Source organism: Cyrtonyx montezumae, unplaced genomic scaffold (genome assembly GCF_038088225.1).
Source record: "Cyrtonyx montezumae isolate F1298 unplaced genomic scaffold, pur_monq_1.0 scaffold_3, whole genome shotgun sequence".
Classification (NCBI taxonomy): Eukaryota; Metazoa; Chordata; class Aves; order Galliformes; family Odontophoridae; genus Cyrtonyx; species Cyrtonyx montezumae.
In genome coordinates, this window is record NW_027072034.1 from 132,555,053 (window position 1) to 132,582,440 (window position 27,388).

The following is a 27,388-nucleotide window of genomic DNA, read 5'->3' on the forward strand; positions in this document are numbered from 1 at the left end:
GTGGTTACGTCCTGTGCTCCCAGAACTGATTGAGACTCTTCATCAGGGCAAGAATCAACACCTTTTTCTCCCAAAGACCGCTTAGAGAAGAAAGGAAGTGTCACTCAACACTGCTAAGGCTTAGCAGAGAAGAAAAAAGATAAAAACATGGAAAAGTGCCAGATGAAGGATTGGGCAGGGACGTGGAGAAAGAGGGAAAGGATGGGCACTTACAACAGGCAGTGGCTCAGCAGGACCTCAGCTTCACAGTGGGCTCTACAACTCTGGCAATGGCCTGGAAATATAGTGGCTTTTTGTTTTTATTTTTGGAGCGGGGGGGTGGGGGGAAACCATTGGTCATATTATTTTCTAGATGCATTAGTTAATATTGACATATATCCTTTCAGTTTTATTGCCCTCCTATACAGTTATCTAAACTGACAATTTAATCCTTATGATTTTACTGTTCTTTTTGGATCCCAGAATAAATACTGTCACATCACCATTCAGTCTTTGCTTTGTCTCTTACTGAGGAGCTCCTCAGATTTGAATGAATATGATTTACCATAACTTGTTATATCACCTCTATAAATATTGTCTTTCTCCTCTAATTACTTTCTGTTACCTAAAACCCACATCCAGCTAAGCCTTGTCTCTAATTTAGACAAAGATTTTCCTAAATTTATTTCTCAATGAAGCAACTATGATTTTTACATTTCCTGCAGATACCTTTTTTTCCTCTGAATTTGGGCAATGTAATATTTTGCTTCAGAGCAGTTCTGATTTATGATTTAGTAATGGGGAAAAAACAGTAAGTCCTGTACTTAAGAGAGAGACATAGCAACAGCCATTACCTGGAGCTGATGGTAGCTGAGTTCTGATTAGGAACAAGATCAGCTTTTAAAAGCATGATTATTGAAATGCAACAAAGGAAACAGTGACATCTCTGTGCTTTGATGTCTTCAAAAGAAGAATGCATATCTTTCTAGATGATTTAGGCTGGTCAAAGATGGCTTATTGAATCTGTTGGAAGGGCAGTCCAGTAACAGACCCTTGAAAAAGCTCTCTACCACCCTGAAATTCCTTCTGCCCCTGGATTCCAATAATTTTCTACTTGAATAAGAGAAAATGAAAGTGTTCTTAATTAAGTATGAACAACTAAATTTAGCAGAGGATTTAGAATGGTATTTTTCTGAGACTGATATGGAGAACATTCTGATTATCAAACTGTGAACTGTGAGTGATTTTTCCTGAGCACTCAGGGAGTAGTGTTCTTACAGTATTTATGTGCATAGAGATGCAGATAACAGTGCCAATGTCTGCTGGCGCCAAAGTGGTTGAAAACAAGTGTCTGACTTCCAAAACTAAAGGCTTTGGAGTAATGCGTCTTTCTGCATCTTTAAGCATATCTTTTAAAGCTCGATGCCAAGAGAATTCAGCACCTAATCTTGTTACCAACAACACATCAGTTATGAACCTCACTGGCTGGTATAAAGGTTTTAAAAGCAAAGAGACCACCACAAACAAGGAGGTGTTACAAAAGGAAAATGAGTGCTCACCCACCTCCAAGGACCTAGGTTCACAGGGAAAGAACTCCACAAAGTAGGGATCTCCAACAAGAGAGCCTTCTTCGGTGGCAGTCTGCCCTTAAATGAGGTCTTCTGGTCACACAGATGAATCACCTTTCCCTGTGCTCCCAGGGCTGACCGTATCTTTCCTTCAGGTGCTCATTCAGTGGTTCAGGCTGTGGCTCAGCAGTTCCCATACAGCTGGGATAACAAAAATGGGGTTATTGAGCAAAGGCTTCCAAGCCCCACTCACTGCCCAGGACTAGCCACTTCAATTTGCTGTGACTCACTGGGCTGCCTGCAGCAGCAGCTCAAAAGATGCCCCATTGGCAGCTGAGGGGCCTCTGCCAAAGGGACAAGGACTCCACTGGGCAGCAGACAGCTGTCCTTGCTCCCCACCACCAGTCAGCCTCCTCTGGGGTGCTTTCAAACCACTGGATCCTCCTCAACAACAAAATCAAAGTCCTAACTCATTTACATCTCTTTCATTCTCTATTTTTTCTTAACTCATCTTCTATGAAAATGTCAGTGATTACCACTGTTAGTTTTCACGCATGAGACTTGGATGAAAGTTAGCCACGTGCTCTGTTTATATTTTCTATGTGTAGAACAAATACCAAGCTCAGCCAGGAAAATGACCCAAAATAGCTACCAAACTGCATGAAGCACAGCAATGTATTAAACAATTATTCAGTCAACTAGTATTAGCAGGTAAGAAAAAGCCAGACAGCCAGACAGAGCATCTCACTCTTCTGTGTTCTACAAAAGTGCAGAGCTAATTCTTGAGAACTAGTCTATGGAATAGTGTGCTGTGTTCTTGAAAGATATGCTGCAAAAACCAGGCATTGTGAAAATAAATCATCATTTAAAGGAACACAGTCAATTGAAATCAAACAACTTTTCACTTCTTTTTTTTTCTTAAAGATAAGCAATAATTTATTTCTCTTTCATCTTCACAATTACCACAGACTGCCTAGATACATGACCAATGCCACTACAGAACACAGGAGAATTGTCCATCTACACTTTACTTGGACAAATACAATTGCAATTTATAGAATAAATGGACTGTACAATGTGTTGCTGGAAAAAGGACGTTCTTATCTATAAGATGCGATGTGGCATATGATGTATAAAACAGATGCAAACTACGACGTAAAACTTCAACAACTTGTTAAGCCAAGGATACAGTATAAAGCATTTTGTTTTGGTATTGTATTGTTACTAAAGTAGAAAAAAGAAAACTAGAGAAATAAATCCAGATCTCAACTTACAGGATATGTATGAAGTTAAGAACTTAATTGGCTTCTCGACTTTTTTTGTTTGTTTTGCTTTTCTTTTTCTTTTTTTCTTTTCTTTTTTTCTACAAATGATTAATATGAATATATTGCAGGATAAAGAAAGACCGCCAGATTAAGAAGGTACCGTTATATGAAAAACAAATGAAAAATTACCAGGTAATTTTGCTTACAAAAAAGATCAAACTATAAACAGTCACAAAATATATAAAAATGCCACATTGAACGAGGCAATCGCACTCTACCTAAACTGGTAGTATACTCTCTGAAAGAAGTTGCGTTCATACAGTAGTAACTGATAAGAAGGCATTGTGCACTCTTGTGCCATCTGGAGATTTAGCACCATGTGTCATCAGTTCTTGGATTGTCATCCAGTTGTCCAAGATTTTCTTGTTTCTCTTTTTCATCATCTTTTTGTGACTCAGTTCAATAATGTTAATTTCCTTTTTGCCCTCACTGCCACTCTGCGGACTTTCCTTCAGACACTCCAGCCTGCTACGCATCATGAACTCCCGTCTCCTCCTCTGCTCCTTGGCTCGCACCAAGTGCTGCTTCCGCTCCTCTTTGCTCCAGTAGCGACCCATCTTCATCTCGCTCATTGTATCATCATCTGTTGTCATTCCACTGCGCTCTTCTTTAATTTTTAAGGCACGTTCCTTCAGGATTCTGTCTCGAACTGGTCTCTTTGTGATATACCTTGTCCCATCACTCCTTATTTTCACTTTCCACTCCATCTTGGGCTCCGCACACTTCTGTGAGTCTTTGCACATGCTCACCAGGCTGAGTTGGCTCTGGGCGTACTCTACAGCCGACTTCTGCTGGATCAGCTGCATGTAGCTCTGATAATGCTTGGCATGAGCAGGTATATTCCCATACCTGTAAGAAGAGCTGTGATATGGGGACAGGTAGGGAATGTGTTCGGTGCTCTGCTTTTCTTGGTCTGTGAATTTGCCGCTTTCTGATGCCTGCACTGTGCCTTCAGCAGCGCTGTTTTGCTCAGTGGGTTTGGTTTTGACTGAGATTGTTTCCTTGTTGCTTTGTCCAGAGGACGACTGATTAGCCACGATTGTGCTCCTCAGGTTTTTCCTGTTGGTGATGCTGATCATCCTCTGGAGCGAGTTGTCCGGGGATCGCTCCACAGTCAGGGGTGTGCTCCTGCAACTTTCTGCCGTATTGTAGGCACTGGAGCTGTCCTTGTCAGACTTCTCAGGGTGCTCCAGGATGTCATCCAGTTTGCCTCTTTGTACATCTATGCTGGTGTTATAATTCCTGAATCCTTCATCATGTAAAGTCCAAATGTCTCCATACTGATCCCTCACTTTTTGGAGCCGGTGAGCTTGCATGATATTCTGACATTCAAGTTCAATGTTCCTCAGCTCCTCATTGAGTAGCTGCAGTTCATGCTCCACTCCATCCTGTTCTCTTCTGTTGCATTCTATTGTGCTGCTCGAGTAATACAGATCATACTCCCCGTGGTTTCGAATCTTGCACTTCAGTTCCAGCAGCTGACGAAATCTTTCACACTCTTCCTCTGGGTTCCCTATGAAATCAGATTCAATGTATTCCCCAGACACAAAGCTTTCATTGCACTGGAGCTCAACACTTCCTAATGTATCCTGGCTATGACCCAGCTCTCGTTTGTTCTGCAGAGTTGCACCGTTCTGCTCTTCAGGTGCATTTTCTTGCTCTGAACTCTCATCATTACGCAGACTCTCATCTGTAGGTCCCACCCCACTGTCCTTCTCATGGTTGTTGGATGATGAGGTTGCAGTGTCTGTAGTTCCATCCTCTTCCTCATGCTTCTTTGGCTAAAAAAAATAAGCAAATCAAAGTGATTATCAAATACAGATCATATTACAGGAGAATATTTTCCAGCTCTGTTTTGCTTAAACCGCTGGGGTCTGATTCAAACTGAATTAAAAGAGATCACTAAGCAGCAGTCCTACTGCTCATGGCTTTAAAATGTTTCTGAGAGACATGCTGTGGTGGCCATACTGAGAGAAGAAGATGAATTACAGCACTGGTGACATATCTTCTGAAGTCCGGAAAGAAACATTTCCCTCTCTAGCTAAGCCACCTCTTTGCAGTGCTTAAAGATAATGATCACCAGATGGTGCACTGTTTTTGATTCTGGATAATGGCCAGAGACTGGTGGAGCTGAGATCTTCTCAAACGTGGAAATAAGCTTCAAAGCTGATATCACTTTCAAAAAATAAAATAAAAATAGAGCAAGAAGCCAATCTAATAATGACTAGTGCAACCTAAGAAGGTCGAAAAGACTAGTGTCATCAGTGGAACATTTTTTTTCAACCTGAAGACACTTTGTATGCACCATGAGGATGAGTAAAGACTGCAGAAGGCCAGCCTGTACCATTACACCTCAGTGTCCCTCTCTCATACTTCTTGCATTCAGTAGTCTTCTGAAAGACTGTTCATTTTGAATTTCTGGATTCCGCTCAGGTAGACCTCTCTCTTGTGCATCTCTGGAGACCACTCCTACTCCCAATTGGAGTTTATATTCCTTAGAAATAAAAACAGCCTTTTACCATTAAGCATACAACAACACTGTGTGCTTGCCATGGGCAAAATGTCAAGCTTTTAAGCTGTTGTTATTTAATTAACACCCAATCACATTACCTAACCTATTTATATTCTTTTAATTCAAAGAATGTGAAATAATGTCTCTCTGAAGAGACACGTGCTTTTTATTTTTCAAACTGGGTATGAAAAGAGTTTCCCTGCGCTCCTTTTAGAGAGTAATCAGGCAGAATGCAATTTATATGGCCTACTCACCAAATCTAAGCACATACAGTATCAACCAGATGCTTTTTTTCTTTAGGAGTTATAATTGCATAATTATGTATAATGGTAGGAATAATTAAGGGAGAAAAAATGTACAGTGCACCCAGTGAAAGGAAACAAATTCAAAGAGGCCACTGTCACAATTCCCTTTTTCTCTTCTCCGACAGACAGTTAAACAGGATGAAAATAGATGCCTCCTATCTCCTCCTTTCTCTTCTCTTCATGCGTACCCCATGATCACACACCTTTCAGCTGGTTTCTTTTCTTCAGACACAAGGAAAAAGTAATGGTCTAGTCTGAGGAAACAAAGATAACCTCACCCCCAAATACACAGTAATAGTGGAATAAGATAAATATTGAAAGTAACAACACCAAGATAATCTAGTGTCTATGATGGACCAGTTAAAAATCTCTAAAAGAATGTTTTAGCAATGTGCTCTCAGACAAGACTTGAAGATAAAAATCTGTCTTTAGAATAGTAGCATAGAGTTCATACTCATCACTTTGCACATACAACGTACAACTAATAACAAAACACACACGTATTTAATTCTTATATAGCTTTGGGAGCCATACCTGCCAAAGCTTTAAAAATTTACTGGCACATATGTAGGTTCCCCAAAAGTACTGCCTCCAACTTATTTTCAGAGATACTACAATGGATCCTAAGAATAGAATAACACTATTTGATAGAGAAAATTCTCAGCTACGAAACAATATTTTTCAACCACCATTAGCTACGCATTTATGCCAGTGATGAATAAGAGCCTGCATGACACACTCATAAAAAGCTGCACCAGTGGAGGGGACCCACTGTTCCACACCTGCTATGATGGCATCATTGCTAGGAAAATGTTGCCCACACACTCCATCTTTCATTGACTCAAACAGATGGGAGTCAGAAGGATCCAAATTCAGACTATATGGTGGGTGTGGCAGGACACTCATTCACCAAGGGATGCATCTTGAACTGCTTCTTTGATGGGGAATTTGCATGTTGACACTCAATGAACTTCTGTTTTTGACTTTGCAACATTCAAATGCTGCCACTGCTGCAGTGCAATGAAGCTGATATTCAGATTCTGTACACAGTTCCGTGGTTGTAATCTGCTGATTCACATGGATGAGCCGATCGAGATGCTCTTCATTTTGTGGCGTGACAGTTATGCGTGGCCGTCTGGAATATGGCTTGTCTTTCACATTGCTGTCACCACTGCAGAAATGCAACACCCACTGCCTCACTGTGCTCACATGCCCTGCTTGGTCTCCAGAAATATGCAGCAAGAGTCAATGAATGTCAATGGGTGCAATTTTTTCTGCATGCTGCGATTCAATGACACGCTTTTGCTTCATAAGCACCTCTGTGTCAGTCTCCACACTGTCAGACTTCCCCTCTCCTGCCTTCTGTTGAACAGTAACAAAATGTAATGGAATATTGGTGGTAAGACTCAATCTCTACTGCCATACCACCAAAATCCACCTCTGATGTCAGGGGCCAATATAATAAAAAAGAAAGCATTATTTTTGGAGCAGCCATCAAATGTCCCCTGTTTGAGATGCTGTCAGATTGTTCTACTTAGCCACTTAAATGTAAGGGTATCTTGTCACAGGAAGAAGGATTAAGAAGAATAGTGCTAATAACATTCTAAATAACTAAGTATTGAAGAATTATTCTGCAATAATTAATTACAATCATTTATCTAATCTTTCTTTCCTTAACTTACGCAATGCTGCAAGAGAGTAACAGTTTATTTTTGGTTGTTGTCTTTTAAGGCTCATTAAATACTTCCAAAGTGTCTGCAGCAATTTAGTTCTGTCTTCATGAATATCTGGAGAAGTGGTGGGAACACAATGTCTTTAGACATCAGCTGTTTTTAAGTTAGAAAATTTCAGATTTTACACAGAGAAAAAACTCACTGCCTACAGAATTCTTATGAAAACCAGGGATAACCAGAAAGAAGGGGGACCCAACCAAGGAGGTGTCTAGGGAGTTCATCAGAAGTGCTGGAGATGTGTGGGATTTTTTTTGTTTTTTTTCTGTTTACGTCTTCCAAGTGAGTGCTGCTACGTAAACTATTCTGGTCCCTTCTTTCACCTGCTTCGGAGCTGCTCCAGTTAGTATTCATGTCTTTTGTTTTCATTTTTTTCAGTAGAATCTGAGTCATCAGCACTGCACTCTGGCTGCAGCACAGTGACACCCATGGCTTTCACTGCTCTGGAGAACATTTAATGAATGACACAAGGGAGAACAGCTCCACTGGACCCTGGGATGGCCTTGCTGCAGGATGACTAGCAATCTGGGTGCCTGCCTGAATGTAGGGCACTGCATCACTAGCAGATCACTAGTGAAAGAGGATGGCCAGTATCCACTTGCTAACCCCAACAGGGAGCAACACAGCACAGTTTGTGTCTGTGTGTCTAAACTTAACATACATTTCAGAGTGGCTTGTACATACTGTGTTAGTACAGTTATACAGCTTCCAGATGATATGAGAGCATCTACTAGAGAGCTTCCTCTGGTACCTCCAGCATGGTGCCATCCACCAGATGTTTGGATATATCTGAAAAACCCTTTAATGTATCTGTTTGGACAGGCATTTCAAGAAACTTTACAGTTCGGGCTCGTGCAATCAACACTTTCAGAATTCGGGGCTCACTTTCTATACCTCAACAGTTTACATTTTGCTCCTGCAATTTCCACATGATTTAGATGGAGTGAAATAAGAAACTGCCATCTACTATGCATAATTAACACACACACACACAAAAGATACAATTAAAGTAAAATCCATCTTTCTAGTCTATTGGGAAACAAATGGGTGGGATTCAGCTGATCAAAAGTGTATATGGTACAGAAACTTGAATGGAAGGTAGTCACCCTGGGTTCCCCTCCCTTCAAAGAAGAAACAAGTGTCTGTTTAGATTCTTCTCAACCTAAAGAAAACACTGAAAGTAAGTTAAATCCTTCCCCAGGAAACAGATACATGCAACTAGTTCAAATAATAAAACCAAAAGTAATACAGGCATTTATTTTCAGTGTGTATCTGAGATAAATTTACAAAAGTCCACTGTGATTCATTTAAGACAGCCCATGGTTTTTCTATTCTCTGGACTTGTCATCTTTGATAGAGACCCTGAACATGTGCAGTCTTTTATAACATGAGATTATTTTCATTTTATTTTGAAAGGTAGCAAGCCTAATTTCAGGTTAAAGTCCCTTTTGTAAACCAGGGGATGGTCTTCAATTACCAATGTGCTGCTTTTGTCTGTGTTATCTATTCCAAACAAAGTGTTTGTTTTCAAACATACATTGTCAATCTTGGGTACAATTATTTCTGTTTGAAATACCAAAGGGCTCCTTAGGCCTCATCTTTGCAGTGAGCACTCAGATAATGAGAATGCAAACCTGGCAGTGCGTACAATCAAACAATAAATGAACCACAAAAGATGCTCCAGCAAGCATTCATGCCTATAAAATGGCTAATCTTGCAGGAATTTGGGCACTGTTCTATTCTCATTTTACAACTTAGGATGCATATTGTGATTCAAAGCCCACGCTGCTACTGAAGTTTGAAAGCAGTGAGATTCAGCCAAGGGTTTTAATCAGTCTGGACTCCCTGGTCAGTCTCTGAGAGTAAAAGGGAGGCTGACCACAATGAGAGGAATCTCCAGTGGCAGGCTAATCACAAGATACACCCATCACAGGGGAAGACTGGGACTGATTTCAGTTGTGCTTTAGAAGGTAAAACGCTATTCTGCAAACAATGCTGTCCTTTTGAAACAGATCTCTCTCTTTCTTTCTCTCACAAAAAAAAAAAGAAAAAAAAAAAAGAATTTCCCCCAGATATTTTCACTCCACTTCAGCTTTGAATGGACTGCAATGAATTGTTTTATCCAATTCTTTCTTTTCTTAATAGGTTTTGATATATTCCACGGTACTGATAAGAATTTCTGCATGGCAAATGTATGGTATTCATATCAAAGTTATCACTGCTACACAATGGGCCGCAGTGTTATAATGGGGAAGTAATAAAATGAATTATAAAAAATGAAGAATTACATATTTCCTTTAGGTTGATTGGAGAAGATACAATTCTTGATTAAATTCTATAGAGTGTCTCAAAAACACACAAAAGACACGAATATCCACTTAATTCTATACCATTCTTCTATTACAAACAGTACCAATTTTTTTTCTCTGACAGCTCACACCACATGCTAAAATAAAGGTGGATAAAAAAAGATTCATATTTGGAAGGATAGTCTGCTGCTATATGCATTCATTCCTGCAGAATTTAAGACTCATGATGGCCAGTGATTATGAAACCAGAAGACTGTGTTCACAAAAATTAAGGCTAGTGTTGCAGCAAAACCTCTATGACCAACCAGGGACCTTAAGGCTAATCAGCTTGGCCTACTGCATCCCCAGTAAAAGCAGTTTCATTATTCCAATGTATTATTCAATTCACCTCAGGAAACTGCTTGGTTTCCTAGCCTAACAAGGCTAGGAAAGAAGTAAAGAAGTAGTTTTCTGACTTGCCGAGTCACTACATAGAGTCTAGAGAGACAGCAGCTGTCACAAATTACTAACGCCCCATTACACATCTAGCTGCATTTGGTTGATTCAATTACTCATCAGAAGGGCAAAGAACTGTCTGGCTGTTCTAGAATTACTTCAAGCAATACAATGTCAGACACCTACCTACAGATGATAATCTTTTCAAGTGTAGCTCTCTTCTACCATAATATAAAATCTCTATAGGGGAAAAATATTTTTAGTCTAAGACCTCAATGGGAAAAAAAATCTCACAGTGTTTGATGAAACCACCACATAGAACATCACAGTTCAGTAATGAACACTAACCACAACCCAAATTCAGTGGAAAAAAAAGAAGAAAGTTGGAAGTGGAAAATCACAACTACAATTTCAGAGGCCCAAGAATGTTGAGCCAGGGGTTAAAAAAAGATTTGATGGCAGACCTGCTCAGGAATTTTCTTCAGAAGAGAGTGAAAATATCTCTACACAAAGCATAATGCTTGGCAAATCACAAATGTTCGTTCTGACAGGAAATCTTTGGGTACTCAAGCTACAATTTCTGGTTAAAAAAAATTAAAAAAGGATGCCAGATATCAGCTCAGACTAGTTAGCAGTGCAGTATTTAGTACATTTAACCTGGGAAAGCAAGATTTGGACACTGATTGGAAGAGAAAAACAACTAAAAGGCCATTGCACATTCCATGGTAAGTCTCCCTTCACCTCTGACACTGGAGTTATTCTACTTTGTGTGAATAATTAAATGCTTGTAAGATCAAGGATTTATAATCTGATCTATCATATTCCAGACAATAGAATTAATTGCTGAGCAGGAGTTGGACTTGATGATCCTAGTGGATTCCTTCCATCTCGGGATATCCTGTGATTCTATGAAATAAACTCCCTGGTTTCCAGAAGAAGGAAAGCTTTCAGAGTCTTCACTCCACTTCATTTCAAAGGAAAATACCTCAGGCTTTGCTTTTGAACCATTCAGAACAGGGAAAAAATTCAAGTTGGAAATGTCTGTGGTTAGAAGAAGAGTTTTTCCCCAGCTGCACACATGCAGAAGCTAGGAGATGAGGTGGGATATTATGTTCTTGGCTCCACATGGGTGTGCATGCTGACAGATCATCTGCTCCAGGAATGGATAAGGTCACCTACGCCTTTCACAAAGAAATCCAATTTTATTGAAGATCCTTTGATTAAACTGTACAGAGGAGGGCTGCACATGCAACTCTGCCAGAGCTGCACCGCTAACAGCGCATATGGGCAGATAAAAGGATAGCAGCAATCTGAGACTGTGTTAACAGTATGCATCTTTGTTTCCATTAACAAAACAAATGACAAACAGTGCACTGCTGGTGTAAGAAAAATACACTTGTGTCACCAAAACACCTGTTGTTTCTTTTAAAACACCTCTTCCATCTCATTTGTAAGTTAGATTACATGCTCCCTGGTATGTTGTCTGGCTCATACTTTGTGTGTGTGTGCAAGAAGAGTGGCACCTGTCCCAGCTCAGAGCTCTACATGCCACACTGATACAATCAACTAAATAATTAACATAAAATCAATCAACATAAACCCCAAGCACTTCAGAATTAAAGAAAGCAAGAAGTATTATTCTGAGAGCACAGGGAAAAAAAAAAAAGAGAAATCTGTACTTAGCAGAGCTTCCTGAATTGTTTGCTGACTTATCATACTTGGCCCCAAAATCTACTGTTCCTTCTGCCTTACCTACAGCACAGTGTAGCTCGGAGCATTTTAGAGATAAAATTCTGCCAAAGCTTTTGACTCCACTTTACAGCGTACTATTTCATTCTCTATTAGTATGAAGTATACCCAGCAAAATTTCAAATGACACATTTAGTAGCAGTCCTACCTGCTCCACCTCATTGGCTGTGTACTGCATCGCTTCATTATGTTGCTCTTCCAACATTTCCAAGTTCAACTCCTCCAAGAATTCATTCCTTTCATCATCCAGCCACCCTTCCTCCAGCTGCAAACAATACATTAGTACATTATATTATGTCAGCAAGGACACACGCTAAAATAGGGTAAACCCAAATGGCAATGCTTGACTAGTTCTTTTTATCATAATGATTCATTTCAGAAAGCCAGGAGGTAGGAGTCCGCTTCTCAAAAAAGGAAGAAGAAAAAGGAAGATAAAAAATGGGACTCTCATGCCTTTTATCCTTTCTTGAAACAGTATGACTGATTTTCTTTCATAATGAAGGAGACTGCACAGCACAGACATTTTTTCTTTTCAAAAGGTATGAAAGGCAGAGTGCATAATCCTGAAGCTGTCATGTTCATTACCGCTGAGAGCCCCAGCACTGAAAGAACGGCATCATTACTAATAGGGCCATGAGACAGCCAGGTTCTTTCTCTCAACAACCTCTGCCCCAATGCTGTACCCTAATGCTGTACCCTCAATAGCAGCCTTGTGTTGCATTCCCACTGCAATTTCCCCATTGATCTTTAAGGTAAACAAACATAGAGAGGATGGCGACAGGCAGATGCAGTGACTGGAAGGGTAGTTATATTTGTTCTTACAGTATTCCTGGAAACAAGCTTCATCTGTTTGTGTTTTCCCTAAGTGTAATACTTCGACATTTGGTGAAGACAGTCTTGGAAAAGGACAGGAGGGGACAATGCATTTTCTGAGTAGTGAGTGTACCCTCTCTTCATATCCCCTTTGCACCCTTCACAGCTTTCTACACTAACAAAACTAGAACCCCCACCCAACAATGCATCTCTTCCCTGTTTGCTCATTGTGCACATATGTATATGGCATGTGTCCATTTGTATTTGTTATCCCTTACCAGATGGTGTGCCACACTTAAAGGGAAATTACCAATCAGTGACACTCCTGTAAAGGCTGTAACAGTGGGAAAAGAGCAGAAGGCAGTTTGTTTTGTCACTGGTGAAAGAACTGGAGGAGGAAGGTGTCAAAAGGACAGTACTTTCCTAAGCATTAGACAGTGTTGACAGTATCAACTTTTCATGTCTCAAGGCAGCCAGAGCAGTGCAACATGGGCCAGCACCTCCAGCAGAAGTGCCACCACTACATCAAAGCACAGTTACACCAAATCAGCAAATAGAAGTTCAAAAATACACCGAGTGATTGGTGTTATGTGGTACTTATACCTGAATGGTAGTGGGAAATCACTGCTTCCTTCAAAAAAGTCTGACGTGCTTTTGCCAAACATAATCCTTGCACAGTTTTTCTTGGCAAAGTCAGCCCTTAACAGCACAAGATTACAAGGAAGAAGGCTTTCTTTTTCTTCTTCTTTTTTTTTTTTTAGGGCATGTAATTTTTGTTTGTCTTTAATGGGACTTAGAAACAAACCATTCTCTCTCTGAAACATCTGATATTGACCACTAGTTTTGTTTACTGTTCTACTTGCTTTTTCTCCCAAGGAAAAGCAGAAGCACAGTCCTTTTCTACTCTGAAGAATGCAGTTCAGTTTATCACATTTGAGGAAATTCCAAAGATAACAAAATCTGGAGGATGAAAGATGGATCTCACTTGGGTAAATCTGCTACTTTGATCATGGTGGACCAAGAATTTAACTTAACGTAAATCCTTAAAATGCACTTTTAGAATAAAAATGATATATACTTCAGCATACATGTGGACTACATACATTCTGTGCACTATACACATGTGAATTCACATGCTTGTGCCATTTCTCTCCATATTAAACAGGTTAGGCACACCTTTGGTGATATGCTTCAAAACTTAATTATCCATCAGTAAGCACTGCACAAATAAATGCCCAAAGAAGGTTTTCTTCCCTGTTTCCCAATGAATGTACTCAGCAGTCAGCCTTCAAGATTGCAATTCTGACAATACCTTTTTCTATCTGAAAATAAAAGCCTGCTTAATCCTGCTATCTTTTTCCAGAGTCAAAGTGAAACAGCTAGCTGAAATAGGTTTGCAGCAGCTTGAGTTCTGATATACTATGGCTGTTTCTTCAGTTTTGCATGAGTATGTGCTGAGAACATAAAAATTAAACTAAACAAAAACAAACAAACAAAAGTAACAGCAAACCAAAATACACTGTGTCCTGTGAGATGGAAAGAGCATCAGTATGGGAAGCAATAATGTTATGACAAAGTCATTCCTTATCTCGTATCAACATAATTTTCCTAACGTTCATTGATCTAAACAAATACAGAGAACAAACTTCCCCTGAGCATGCATTTTATTAGTTGGTAGATTTCTGTTCCCCAGAGAACAACAAAATCTAAGTGAAAAATCAAAAAAACAACGTTGAAAAAACGCTTCAAAAAAACTTCTGCAACTTCCAACATTAGCTGCAACTTCAAAGTACAAACTTGTCCACATCTTTTTTTTGCTGTACAATGTTACCATCTTTATGGGCATTGCTTAGATTGATGAAAAACATAAAGGAAATGAATGCTGAAACTGTGAATCTTATGTAACTACTGGACTGAAGTAGAGAATCCAAGTGGCACTGAATTACACTAACTCAATTTAATTTATACAGAGTATGGAGCTAGCAAAACTGAGGAATATCAGATCAATAGCACAAGGGACAAATGGCAACATAACCAACTTCGCTTCAATTGCTGACAGATGGAGAGAACAGTGACAACATAATGTCTCTTTTGCTTTGCAGTGGTTTAAAAACAGCACATAAAGGGAAGTACAAACAGTACTCCTCTTCCATTCTCCCTCCCCTTTAGTTTGATGATCAACCTAACACCTCCCCCTGCAATCATATAAATATTCTTGGCATGGCATAACTTTATTTTTAGCACCACTGAAATATTTCTAAAAGGCTTTGAAAATGCACCTCCTGAGATATGATTTGCAATGTACCAGCATTTTTTTTTTTTTGTGACCAGGATACTTTGAAAACAATTAGATCCAGAGCTGCTGAATGGTACTGTAGTGAAATTTCCATAACTGGTACATAAATGAACAGTTGTTTACAAGTGCACAGAATAAAAAAAGCCATCACCAGTGAAAAACTACAGCTTTGAGTAAGCTCGTATAAATGACTGTGGTAAGCATAGGAAGTTTATCCCCATAACAACTAAGAATCATCAAATAAGCAATATACTGTTTTCAAGTTCTACTTCATATTTTACTAATATCATATTAGTGCTGTCAGCTTTATTTGTATACCTGCTTGTTTTGGCTGCTGGAAAAAATGGTTTAGCTATGGGCAAATATCGCATTATTTCCTGTGTTGGCTATAAAGGGGCAAAGCTCTGCAACTATCTTTTTCTTCCTTTTGTTAGGAACTTTGGCATTCCTGCTTCTCAGTACTTCATTAGTTATGGTGACAGTGAATATACAGTGTAACCCAGGACCTGGCTCAGTACATCTATTTACTCTAACCTGCAGTTCTGGCCTTGCGACCAGCAACACAATCTTCTTGCATTCATCACTGGAGAGCAATGCCACTGCCTCTTCTCGATTCTGGACGTCTTGCCCATTAATCTAGAAAACAAATGAAAGTGGGACATTAGTTTCTATTTCCACAAAGCAACACACAATAAAGGGCAAATATCTGCTCATTTGTGGTGAATGTATGGACAACGAAACTCGCACAACGGGCTCATCTTCAGCCCCTCAGTGGTAAGTGCCTTCACTCAATTATGCGCTTACTGTAAGAGCTGTATCGATCGCTGAAGGATGGCGGACATCAGAGGAAGCAGTTATGTTCATAAATGTCCAACCTGCGCCCTGGTAACATACATCTAGCAACACAATTAACCAGCCCCTGACAGGTGACGTTCATCTTTCTTCGTTCAGAGTAATGGAAGTGTCACTCTGAGATAATAGTGCTGGTGGAAGCAAGACTGGTAATACTGCAGCTGAAATCAGTCACACTGTGTGCACGTAGAGGGCCAATTAGGGAGCTGCAGCATTATCTCTTGCCAGGCAATACTTACAGGCCACTGCTTATTGCTGCTCCATTTAATCATTTCATATTTGTGTGGACAGATTAGTATCCAGAACCACACAAAACATATGCATCCCCCTTGCCAGGGGATAATCAAAACAAAAGCAGTTCTCCAATAAGAATGTGCTGTTCTTGCTACCTTTCTGCTGTTCTGTCACCTCACTGAAACAGACATAGCTGTGACTACATATGAATCATATTTTCCATACATATTTAGTTTTATCAAACTGACATCCCAAGAGGTGAATTATTCCAATTGTAATGAAAAAATAATTGGTCTGTTTGAAAATGGGTAAAAACAAAATGGGAAGACAGAAGGATGGGAACATTTGAGGCAAATAATACCATGCCTAATACTTAATCTCTTGTAAGAGCTTGATTTCAAAGTAGCAGGCATTTCCTGTCTGAAAAGTAATAAGAAAGTCATATATGTGCAATGTGTGTGTGTAAGCCTGAAAATTAAGACACAAAAACACAGCTTTAACTCAGACTAAAGAAAAGTTTGTGTGCCCTGAGCATCCAACTGGCAATGAATAGATGACTGAGACATTATGGAGGTTACACAAAAGGGTAATGATGGTCTGTAGGAGACCAGGCAACTCTTTGGTGACAGAAATGCCCTAATCCCAAAATGCAGCAACGTAGCCACTGAGAGCCAGGATCAGATCATCCAAAGACCCTAAGCCACAGTGGCTACTCCAACAAGTCCTATCATCTGGGCAGCTGCCCCTTTTCCCACTCCAAAGACCACAGCCCCACTGCCACACATCAGTGGCAAAATCACTGGGGAACAAGCAGGATTTCAGTCATGGAGATCGCATCTCTGAGTTTCTTGGCTAAAACTAGCAGAAGTTTAGGCAAGTTTCACTGGGACTGTCCTAATAAATCCCTTCCCTTCCTAATATTTGACATGAACAATCCAGACATAAGATGCTTAAGAGGACTGTGAAGGTGACTAAAGAGGTTGTGTGATGTTTGTGAGAATGAGAAGGGGACAGCTCCAGCCTCGTGAGGAAATACACTGCTGTTTTGCGAGAAATGTACAGAATCATAACCCCCCCATAGCTGTAAGCAATGCCATCTGCTGCCCCCAGAAAATGCCCCCACGCTCACAGACAGCTCTGCCTTGCTCCCAGCCTCAGTATAATCCCCCATAATGGCACATCACCTTCTATTTCTCTGAGTTATCTCATCTATAAGAGTAGATAGGGGGTCAGTGTGTTTTCAGATATGAAAGTAAACCCCACATAACTCTCTGGGTATTAACTTTAATGATCAAACTCATAGCTATATATCAGCACTGACATTAAAGTAATGCTCCAGCTTACAAAAACACGGCAGAATTACCTAGGCTTTCTCTCACCTCTGGAGTCTTAACTCACAATTGAAATGAATTTCATAAGGAACTTGAGAATGTTTGCCTGAACTGCTCTTGGCTTTCCATTTCATCCAGAAATTTCAGAAATAAAGGAAAACAGCAGGAAATGAATCTACCTTCAATTTACTTAAAGTGCATAGAGGAGTAATGAATGTGGTTTCTCACTGGTTGAATAAACAAGATTTTTTTCTGATTTTTTTGAAGTTAAAACACCACTATGTTCTGTTTATTTACTTCAATGGATATTTTTTAAAAAGACATGGAAAACAGCACACTAACTTTTCCACTCCTACTCCCAATCCACAGTGTGGTCTCACAGCCCCATCCTATTGTGCTCAGGAGATTCCAAAGCTGATATGAGGGTGAGAAATACAACCACAGATTTCAGCAAAGATGTTAGCCACAGAAATGAGAAGACTGGAGAGAAGGAACAGGCTGACAACCAGAATGCTATCGCTAAAGAAGGGCAATTCCAAAACTGTTTGAAGAAAAGCAACCTGTCATTACCAGGAGCTACTTCTGGAAAAGTAAAATAAAAAACACAAGGGAAATTGACTGGAAAACAGACCAAAGATGCTACAGTACAGAAGTTTCCAATTGACTGATTTTTGGTAGATATTTTGTGATTTTGTCATCAGTTCAAAATTGTCACTGACAGTTCAGAACACAAACCCACTGTCATCCCAGCTATTCCCCTCTGTGTACGTTACCTGCCTTCCCTCCTAGAGACCTGGACTATGGGTGCTGTGCCTTATTGCATAAACCTATGAGGAAGACAGCTGCAGGGGCAGCTCTCTGAATGAGAAGATCAACAGAAACCAAAGAGAAGAAAAAAGCCAAAATGGTGGATTAGCAAAGAATCACAAAAAATGATGTTTTATTGGTAGAGAAAATATTAACAAAAGCTGAGCAACACCCTGCTCAAGTACACTCAAGATCATTCTTTACGGGCAACACATCTTTTGTATGAAAACTCCAACCATCAATGTTCAGCATGAGTGAGTTTTACCCAAATTTATGCAATCAGTGAATGATCAGCAAGTTTCTGACACCTGTATTTATGTTTTCAGGATCCCTGTTTAGAATTTGACACCGAGATGAACATAGGGAAAATGAGATTTGCTAATAAAAACAGCAATGAGATACATAGGATATAAGGGCATGAGCCAGAACAAGTCTGTCATTCTCATTTTTCAATACACGCACTTTAGCTCCCAGCTATTGTGTTAAAAAACAGACAGACATGGATTTTCTCATCGATCACAGTAACAAAGAGAACTACCTTCCCTCATTAACAGTCCACAGAGAAGACAGCTTTGTGTGTCTGAAGAAAGAGTTTGGGAAAAAGGCTATTGTCACATACTTGCAAAATGCGGTCTCCTTCACGGATCCGTCCGTCTCTGGCAGCAATGCTGTTTGGATCAACCTGCATAGGACAATATTCAGTAACTGAACATTTACTGAAAACCAATCACAGTTGCTGAACTTAAAAACATGCCTTTTTTTCCTCTGAATAGCGGCAATTTAAATCTTTCTTTACAGCCCCATGAACTCAACGCTTCTTGAAATAATTGTATAAGCTTGTTTCAGATGAAAACCTAAAGACTGAAAGGGTCAGGAGCATATCACTGTCAGATTAATACTTTTCTATGCCACTGTCAGGCATTAACCTTCAGCTGTCAGAGTGCTAAGTATTAACGACAGAGATCCTCTGCTCTGGAAGTTCACTATGGGCTGTGGTGATTCTGTACCATCATACAAATGGGCCTGTCTTTGGGAATAAAGCAGGATTATTTTTCTTGCGTGTAAATATTTACTACTAAATGATAGCCTCAGTTATCAAGCTGTTATTTCCTCTGGAATTTTGCAGTTCTCAAGGAAACAGTGAAAAACCCCAAAGGATCCATTTGGTATAGATCACTCACAAGTTCTGTATAATGTTTCTGACCTGAGCCAGTTAATTTTAAGTTAGTTAAACCTAAACATAAGTTTAGAGCTCCATTAACTGTTTATCAAAGTCACTATAGCTCATCCCTGAGCAATGACCTACTGTTCATTGCAGGGCATTTCGATCTATCACCTTTCATTCGATGGATTATCTTGAATCATTTATTCTGCTTCATTGTGCCATAAGCTAGTTTTTCAAACAAAACATCTGACTTTAGAGTTTGTTTGCAGGTTACATCCTTTGCAGCTGCTAGAGACCATTTTCTTCTTGTGCATTGCCATAGAAAAAAATATTTCTTAAATGTCTGAAGAAGTATGGAAGACAATATAATTTCAGTAATTCAAAAAAGTCTGAGAAATTTCTACCATGTAGGAAAAACAGCACATTTCACATACAATTCTGGAAGGTATTAGAAGGTTCCTGCATTTTATTTCTCTTCACAAGGTCAGACTTTACCAGCAGCACCTATACAGCTGTTGGAAGACTTATTCTTACGTTAATTCCTTCATGATAGTTCTAGGGCTGTGCTTTTCAGCTTCTTTGACACTGCTTCTGGCCTGTGAATGAACAACCTTCTCTTCATCCTTGTTTATTCAGTAGGTGAAAACTCTGTACCAATTAATTTTGTCCATGAGCTTCACCCAGAACATGGTACAAGCCACAAAAATGACAAATTGGAAACTAGAACAATCATTAGTGAGCTTGAACTCACAACAGTCCTGCTTTATCCAGGAAAACCATCTCTGACATGAGTGGAGACCCAAAAGGAATTCAAGTGCCTGGAAGTCTTCTGGACTGACACTGTGAAACACCTCATGATATGCATAGGATGCCATGTTTTCCTTTAAGTTACTGGAAAACTCAGGGTTCTGCTCATCTCAACATCCAGTACTCTATTTCTTGTCTGATAAAAATGCAAGAATTATTAGTAGAGGTCAGTATTTCTGACATGTTCCTCTCCCAGGCTATTCTTTTCATCCAACTGTGGTATATCTGTGATATCATCGCTGCACAAAACCCGCAAATAATAAAATAAGATTACTGAAGCTGTGACAGAATGAAATGCAAGCAGGGTGTGGAGTAGGCTTTCTCTTAAAATTCTGACTGTTTTCCCATATAGGGGCAGGTTTCTTCCAAAATTCAAACCATGCCCAAGCTGCTCGGTATTTCCCTAACGATGATGTTTTAGTTAAAAGTATTTGGATTAAAGAAGCATGCTAGTAATAATTACTGTACTTGAGAAACACAATTTAAGTTGATAATCTAGATGAATTGGAAGTGACACATGCAGGCTGATGGTGACATTTGAGCAGCCTGGTCTCAGAGCTCTTGCTCTCATGTTGCCTGATGTGTTCCCCCCACCCCAGCCCATGTCTTTACCTCACTAACATAGATCCCTGTGTCTTCTTCATCATCAGTTCTGTAGCAGACAGTCAGTCCCAGCTTCTCCTGGCTGCTAACGCGACACAGCTCCACCTCCTGCAAAGAAGCACAGAGGCTCATGCAATGTCTTTTGTCACAGGTGGAAAAATTACCTGGCACAAAGGAGAACTGATTCCATTCGGTCCAGCCATGGAGAAGGGACAGCTCTTCCTCAGTATGGCAAACCTCACACCTATACATCAAGACGCATGTGATAAATGGCAGAAGTTTGTTGTAACTGCTCAGTTTCAAGATGCATTATTTTGTGTGCAACTTTAAGAGAGAAAAAATACTCTGTGAATTAAGAAGAAAATTCGAATATACGGTAGATTCAAATTATACAGAAACTATTTTGGAAGACTTGCCTGAGAAATGCAGATGTGAATTGATTTTGTAGTTTTTTTAGCCTTTGGAAAATGGGAGCTGACTTATAGTGTATTACACAGTCATTTTAGTCCTATCACACCAATATTGACTTATAGGATATAGGACAGGCTGGCTACACATCAATCAATCCATCACACTGGCACCACTCCCTTCCAACAACACTCTAAACCATAAAGCAAAAACACAGCCTTCCACTAATAGCATAATTCATTCCCTGGCCAGCTCAGTGCCACACTTTCCTTGCAGAAGTTGTTAGACAACAGAGGGATGCTTCAAGGAACCTCCTGTGGAGCTGAACAACCATGGCATCCTCCTCAATTGTGAGATGATGCAGAAAACATATTTTTAGTGCCAGATGTCCCAGCTGCGGCATCTCATGAAAAGTGCAAGTTTTAGGACATATGGCACAGTGATAACTACTGCATCTATCCGAGTTAAGCATCTTTAGAGCTTCATAAGGGAACCATTCATAAAAACGTAGAACTGTGCTTGGTTTCGACACTGTGAAGCAAATAATTGCAATAAAGCACAATGAATCCAGTAACAGAGGATTAGCTTGGTTGCAAACCAAAAACTTCAGTTGATAACGGTATTTTCAAAGGAATCTGCATGTGACACTTATAACCATGTTAAAAAAAATAAAATGAGAACAGATGAATGAATCCTTCACAATCCATCTACTTTTCAGACTTGATACAGTGCGATCTCATGTTCAGCAAGCATCAGGACAACCCCTGCAGCACAAGCCTTGCCACAGCAAACGTGGGCTTGTGCCCATTCTCTACAGTTCTCCTGCAGCAGCAAACAGAGCCCAGTGCTGGGATGTGGGCAGAGAAGCTGCACCCCTTTCTGCCTGAAATAGCTACGCACCCCAAGCACATATTTTTTTCCCTCTGGCTGGTGAAGAAGAGCAGAAAGACCTACCACTCAGGTTTTGAGTTTGTTGCATAAACAAACTATGTGTATTGTTGGCTATGTCACAGATCCAGTCCTCTCCTCAAATTCACAATTTGGTTCTCAGTCTGTGATATAGTTTATCCCTCCCTATCTTCAGAGATGTCACAGAAATCAAGATACAGATAGGTATACAGCAGGGAGTTCAGCGGAGGTGTGGGCACCAGGCATCAGCATACCACAACTTATTGAAAGCCTCTAGTTCACATACAAGGGTTAGCCAACAAGCCCTGTACAGTTTGCTTTTCATTAAATGTGCTGCTGGGACTTAATCCCCTGCCCTCGCACTAATGCATAAATCTACATGGGTGCAGTACCTGCATAAACTTTATAAATTTCTCCCTGGACTTTGAACATTCAAAGTTTTAATAAGATACTTAGAAAGCATAGGAAATACTATGAAACCTGTAGCATTCGCTAGTTTTGCTGAAGTATGATAATCACTTTAAACAGCTAATTGTGAGGTAAGAAGTGAAATTAGTTGTGACTACATGTGTTACACATCAGTTCTGAAAGAAAGAAAAGAAGGGGCAGTGTTTTACTATGGAAGAGAATTACAGTGACCTGATTTTGGTATTGGGAGTAAAAATATGTATACTGAAGAGAGGCCTGTTCAAAACCCATAATAATTGATGCCTCCAGAGGGAAAGAACACTTGACTAGAACTGTAATATTAGGGAGGAATTACAGTAACAAAATGGCTTCAATTATGGCAACAAGGTATACTTTTAAGGAATAAAGAAGCTTGCGGTCCCTTGGAGGCCTATAAGAAAGCCTAAATACACCATAAAGGGCTGTGACTGGGACCTTTAAATCAAGGCAAATGAGGAGCTGTGCACAAGCTGAAATCCATTGACTTTCATTGTCCTGCCAGCACCAGCTCCCATCTCCCTGCACTGAGGCTGGATGTGGACCCCAAGGACTGCTCTGAACATAATTTTTTTGGTCAGGAATAACCTTGATGTTCCCGTGGATGATTTGTCTCAAAATGTTTGTTACTACAAAGCTGCATGATGTTTCAGGCTGCAAATGAGCTGAAACCTTTCAGCATGTGCTGGCTCAACAAGCAGAATAATTTAACCATTTATGGCATTACAGTGAAGAAAATAAGGGCAACTCTAGAGCTCTGTCCTGGGAATCCAAGAGGTTTGCTAAAACTTTCTCTGGGAACAGGTTGCTGACAAATACCAGCAAGAAATTTTCCCTGACTGAGTTACAGCATGCCTGCCTGTGCACAGTGTTTCTTTTCCCTGTAACAGAGCTCAGAGCTGAGATCAGTTCCTTGTAGTCTTGGGATTACACCTTTCCCAGGTGATTGTGCAAGATGTACTTTGATGATAGTGTTTGTGGCTGTGTATAACCTTAGAAGCTGTAGATAGTCACAGTAGTACTCAGCATCAAAACACTTCATGTTTTACAGTCTAGATTTATGTATAGACTCAAGTAATACATCATTCTGTGTCTGAAATTGGATGAGGTCTCTTCCTTTGAATGGAAATCACTTCAAATAACAATCCTTTTCCCACCACACAATTGCAGTACTAACCTCAAAGCACCTTCTTTTTTAAAGCTAACAAAACACGTCCTAGACAAACAAATCAGGCCTGATAACATATATGGAATATTTACAGAATCACAGAACTGTAGGGGTAGGAGGGGACCTCTAGAGATCATTGAGTCCAACCCCCTGCCAAAGCAGCTCCCTAGACCAGGTTGCACATGTAGGTGTCCAGGTGGGTCTTGAACGTCTCCAGAGAAGGAGATGTTCAAAGTGTTTAGACACAAGTGTTTGAAGTATTTTAAAAGACTTTGTATGAAATATTAATTTCTCTCTCAGACCTAAAATCTGTAAGCTCAGTCTTTAGCTGGTGGCTAACACGAACATCTGAAACAAAGAGAAGAGCAGCTGCTGAGGCACCAGAGAACCAAGACCATGATGATCAGAAGCATTTGATATTGCATTTCATGACAGAAGCTTTCTAACATGTGTTGGTTCTGTTGCTGCTGTTTTCCCTACTGCTCATAAACAAAAGAAACAGTAAGTTTGGCAGCAGTAACAAATCTTTTAAGGAAATGTTCTCCTCCCTTTAAATCCCTTCAGTTACACACACACACACACACATACAAGCAGATAGTTGTTTTCTCCTACTTCAAATTTGGGGTTTTGTGTGTATGCATGTAGGGACTGAACTGTTTTCAAAATTCAGCATGTTAGAAATCTGTGAGAAACAATATTTGGGGAATTCATCAAGTGTGCTGACAGACAGATGGTGGAAGGAGAGGGACTGAGCAGAGTGCTCAGGAGATGACAGCCTCCCCCTCTTTTGGGCACTCTTGGGGCAGCTGCCTCTCAACATGAACAGTATTCTACTGCCAAGTGACAGAAATCAATGCCAAACTGATAAATCTTTGACTTGCTGCTGCTTTTCTCTGTTTGGACAGAACAATAATTCAGCAGACTTCCATGGTGAAGACAGTATTTTAGAGGGTTATACTAAAATTAGAATAAGAACTATCCTACCCTGAAAGACCAGGATGCCAATGTAGAAGGTAGCCCGTTTCTGCAGAGTTGAAGGTCATGCTGTTGAAGGATTGAAAACTGGTTATACTGGTTATTCTGTAAAGTGATGGAGTGGTGGCTATAGCCTCTGGCTCCCAGTTATTGGCCATCATTTGCTTTGGTGACAGAAAACCAGTTTACAGGCTGTCAGCCTCAGGAGACATAAGACCAAGCAAGGAGCTGTCACCTCTTTGGGGTGGGAAGACGAGGTTAATACTGTCATTTCTCTCAGGTGGCAGAGAAGTGGGTTATAAGTGTAATCGGCTGGGCTGTTGGCTTTCTACAATTGCTGAAAAAAGGTTAAGGAACATTAAAAGGGAGCTTGTAAATGTTTGGATCAGTTTTCAGTTACAGTTTTTGTCTTTAGGGACAAAAAGAGCTCTAAACTCTTCACATTTTGTTGCCATACATAAGAAAACTGATTACAGCTGAAGCTGATAGTTTCCTCTTGCTGCACCCAGATGATGTTGGCAGGAGTCAACCATTTGATAACTCTACGTTGGAATAACTGCAGAGATGGAAAGCTTTCTTTGTCCAATTTTTCCCAGCTCTTCACTCTGCCAGTGGTGTCCAGTAGGCCATAAGAATTTTAGAATCCTTCCCCCACTTTCTTGTCAGGATTAGTTATTCCTCATCAAACCCATTTACAGTGTGCCTGAGCTCTGCTCCTGCATTATCACTGCCTGTCAACTCTCTCATCTCCATTCACCCCATTCCATTCCATCCTAGCACTCTTTCCAGAAACATTATCATGTCTCCACCCTCAAAATCATTCTCAGCTTACTCTTTCCAAAAGTGATGTCTCACCTGTACAGACAGCAGCTTCACTCACTCTTTTCCCCCATTTCCTCCCAAGCATTTCCATTCTCATTAAATGTCTATATTCACAGAGCTCCCGCATCATCTTTTTTTTTTTTACCATCACCTTATAAACCATCCTGTCTTTAAAAATCTGCAAAGTAATTACTGCCTGGCAGGACAGAAGTTCCATTATACTAAAGTGATTGCTTCACTATGTATAAAATAGAGAGAGCCTGGCACTACTGAAATCATGAGGAGGTCTCAATGATCCTTGTGGATTCCCTACAATGCAGGGTATTCTATAATTCTACGGAATAATCTCTTATTGGTGCCATGTTGTTCCCTTTCCTCTCTAATCCTCCAGTCCTTTCTTTGTGTGGTCTAACACTGTCGTGTGCTGTGAAGAAATCTTTGCACAGGTGGGAAGTAAAATAAGAAATTTGAGTTCAATATAAATTAGTTGTAATCAACAGCAAGCTATCCTTTTTTTTTTCCAACGGTGGGAGCTTCTCAAAGCCCATATAAGTACTTTGGAAGTAAGGAAGTGGTTTTGAAGCTCAGAATCTGGTGTGTCCCTCTCCAAGAACTATAGGAGAATGAGCAAATTCTGGAAATTTCTGACACTTTTTGTGATAACATTATATTTGTTAAATTTCACTTACTACATTCACAGAATGAGTAAAGACAACGACTATTTTCCATAGAGCTATAGCTCTAGTGAAATCGAGTGCAATTTAAAGAGAATAACACTGTCCCAACTCTTAAAGGGCTTAGGTCCAGTTGCTGGGCCTTATAATATTGTATTGTCTCGTTTTGTGTCCATTTTTCATTTCCATCCTCTTACGACTTACCTGAAACAGCTTCAGTCTAGTTTATTTTATGTACTGTAGACCATTTTAAATAACAAGGGTTAATTATTTAACATTACTCTGTAAGTGTGAGAAATGTAAACCATACGTCTAGCTGTCTCATAACAAAACATGGCATCCTATGAATGGAAGTCTCTGGAGACTACGCTCACAAAAAAGTTTCAGATCCTCTTTACAATTTGTTTGTATGGAGAGACTCACTGCTCCAAAATGGAAAGCTTCTAAAAAGAAAATTAAATATTAGTATTGCAGAGGATAAGATGAATTTGTTAACAGAAGTAACGGTTGCAAGAAATGCATATTTTCTGAAAAATCCCTGAGTGCATTTATGTTTCTGGGTGCATGTTAGACATTCTTCCCTGCAAGATTCTGTATACTGAGGAAGGAAATTTTCACCACTTTCTTAAATTCATCACCACTTTGAAACATATTGAATGAAATTTTTCCTTGTGAGACTATTTTTTTCAAGGGTTTCCAGAAATTTTCTGTCTCAAAGTCTTAAAGTAAACTCAAATTAAAAAATACAAATTAAAAAATAACTGATGTATGGAACATGGCATTAATCTTTAATAAAATTCAACAACTTTAAACACAAATATGAGAGACAAATTTGGGATGTATTCTGTGTTCAGCTACACTGTTTTAGTGTTTATGTTGTAGGTGTTGGTGTGCATGTAACTGCTTCTGGTCACATCATGTAATTTTTTGTGACTTGTTTTCCTCATCTGTGAAAATCAGACGACAATGCAAACAGCACAAGAGTAGCATGACACAAAGGAATGAATGATCACAGAGTGCTTGAAAAGCACTATGGAAAAATATTATAAACATTCCACGTCCTTCCATTATTCCCTGGCTGCCCTTACAGCAGTTGTACACCACTAAAAGGACCAAGAGTTGTATTAGCTATTGTGTTCCATTCACCCCTACAGTACATCACAGTAAT

At 39.8% G+C, this 27,388-nt stretch overlaps 1 protein-coding gene across 4 annotated transcripts in view; it reads right to left on the bottom strand.

Moving 5' to 3' along the window:
- Positions 1-2,493: 2,493 nt before the first annotated feature.
- PDZRN4 (PDZ domain containing ring finger 4) overlaps positions 2,494-27,388 on the bottom strand; it is a 277,155-nt gene continuing 252,260 nt past the window's right edge. For all 4 annotated transcript variants that reach the window (XM_065743428.1, XM_065743429.1, XM_065743427.1 and 1 more), the window contains 5 exons: positions 20,830-20,928; positions 18,865-18,927; positions 15,556-15,657; positions 12,061-12,177; positions 2,494-4,653 (listed from right to left, as the gene is read on the bottom strand). In XM_065743428.1, the coding sequence (XP_065599500.1) occupies positions 3,127-4,653; positions 12,061-12,177; positions 15,556-15,657; positions 18,865-18,927; positions 20,830-20,928 (1,908 nt within the window). In that variant the 3' untranslated portion in view covers positions 2,494-3,126. The remainder of the gene's footprint in view (positions 4,654-12,060; positions 12,178-15,555; positions 15,658-18,864; positions 18,928-20,829; positions 20,929-27,388) is intronic.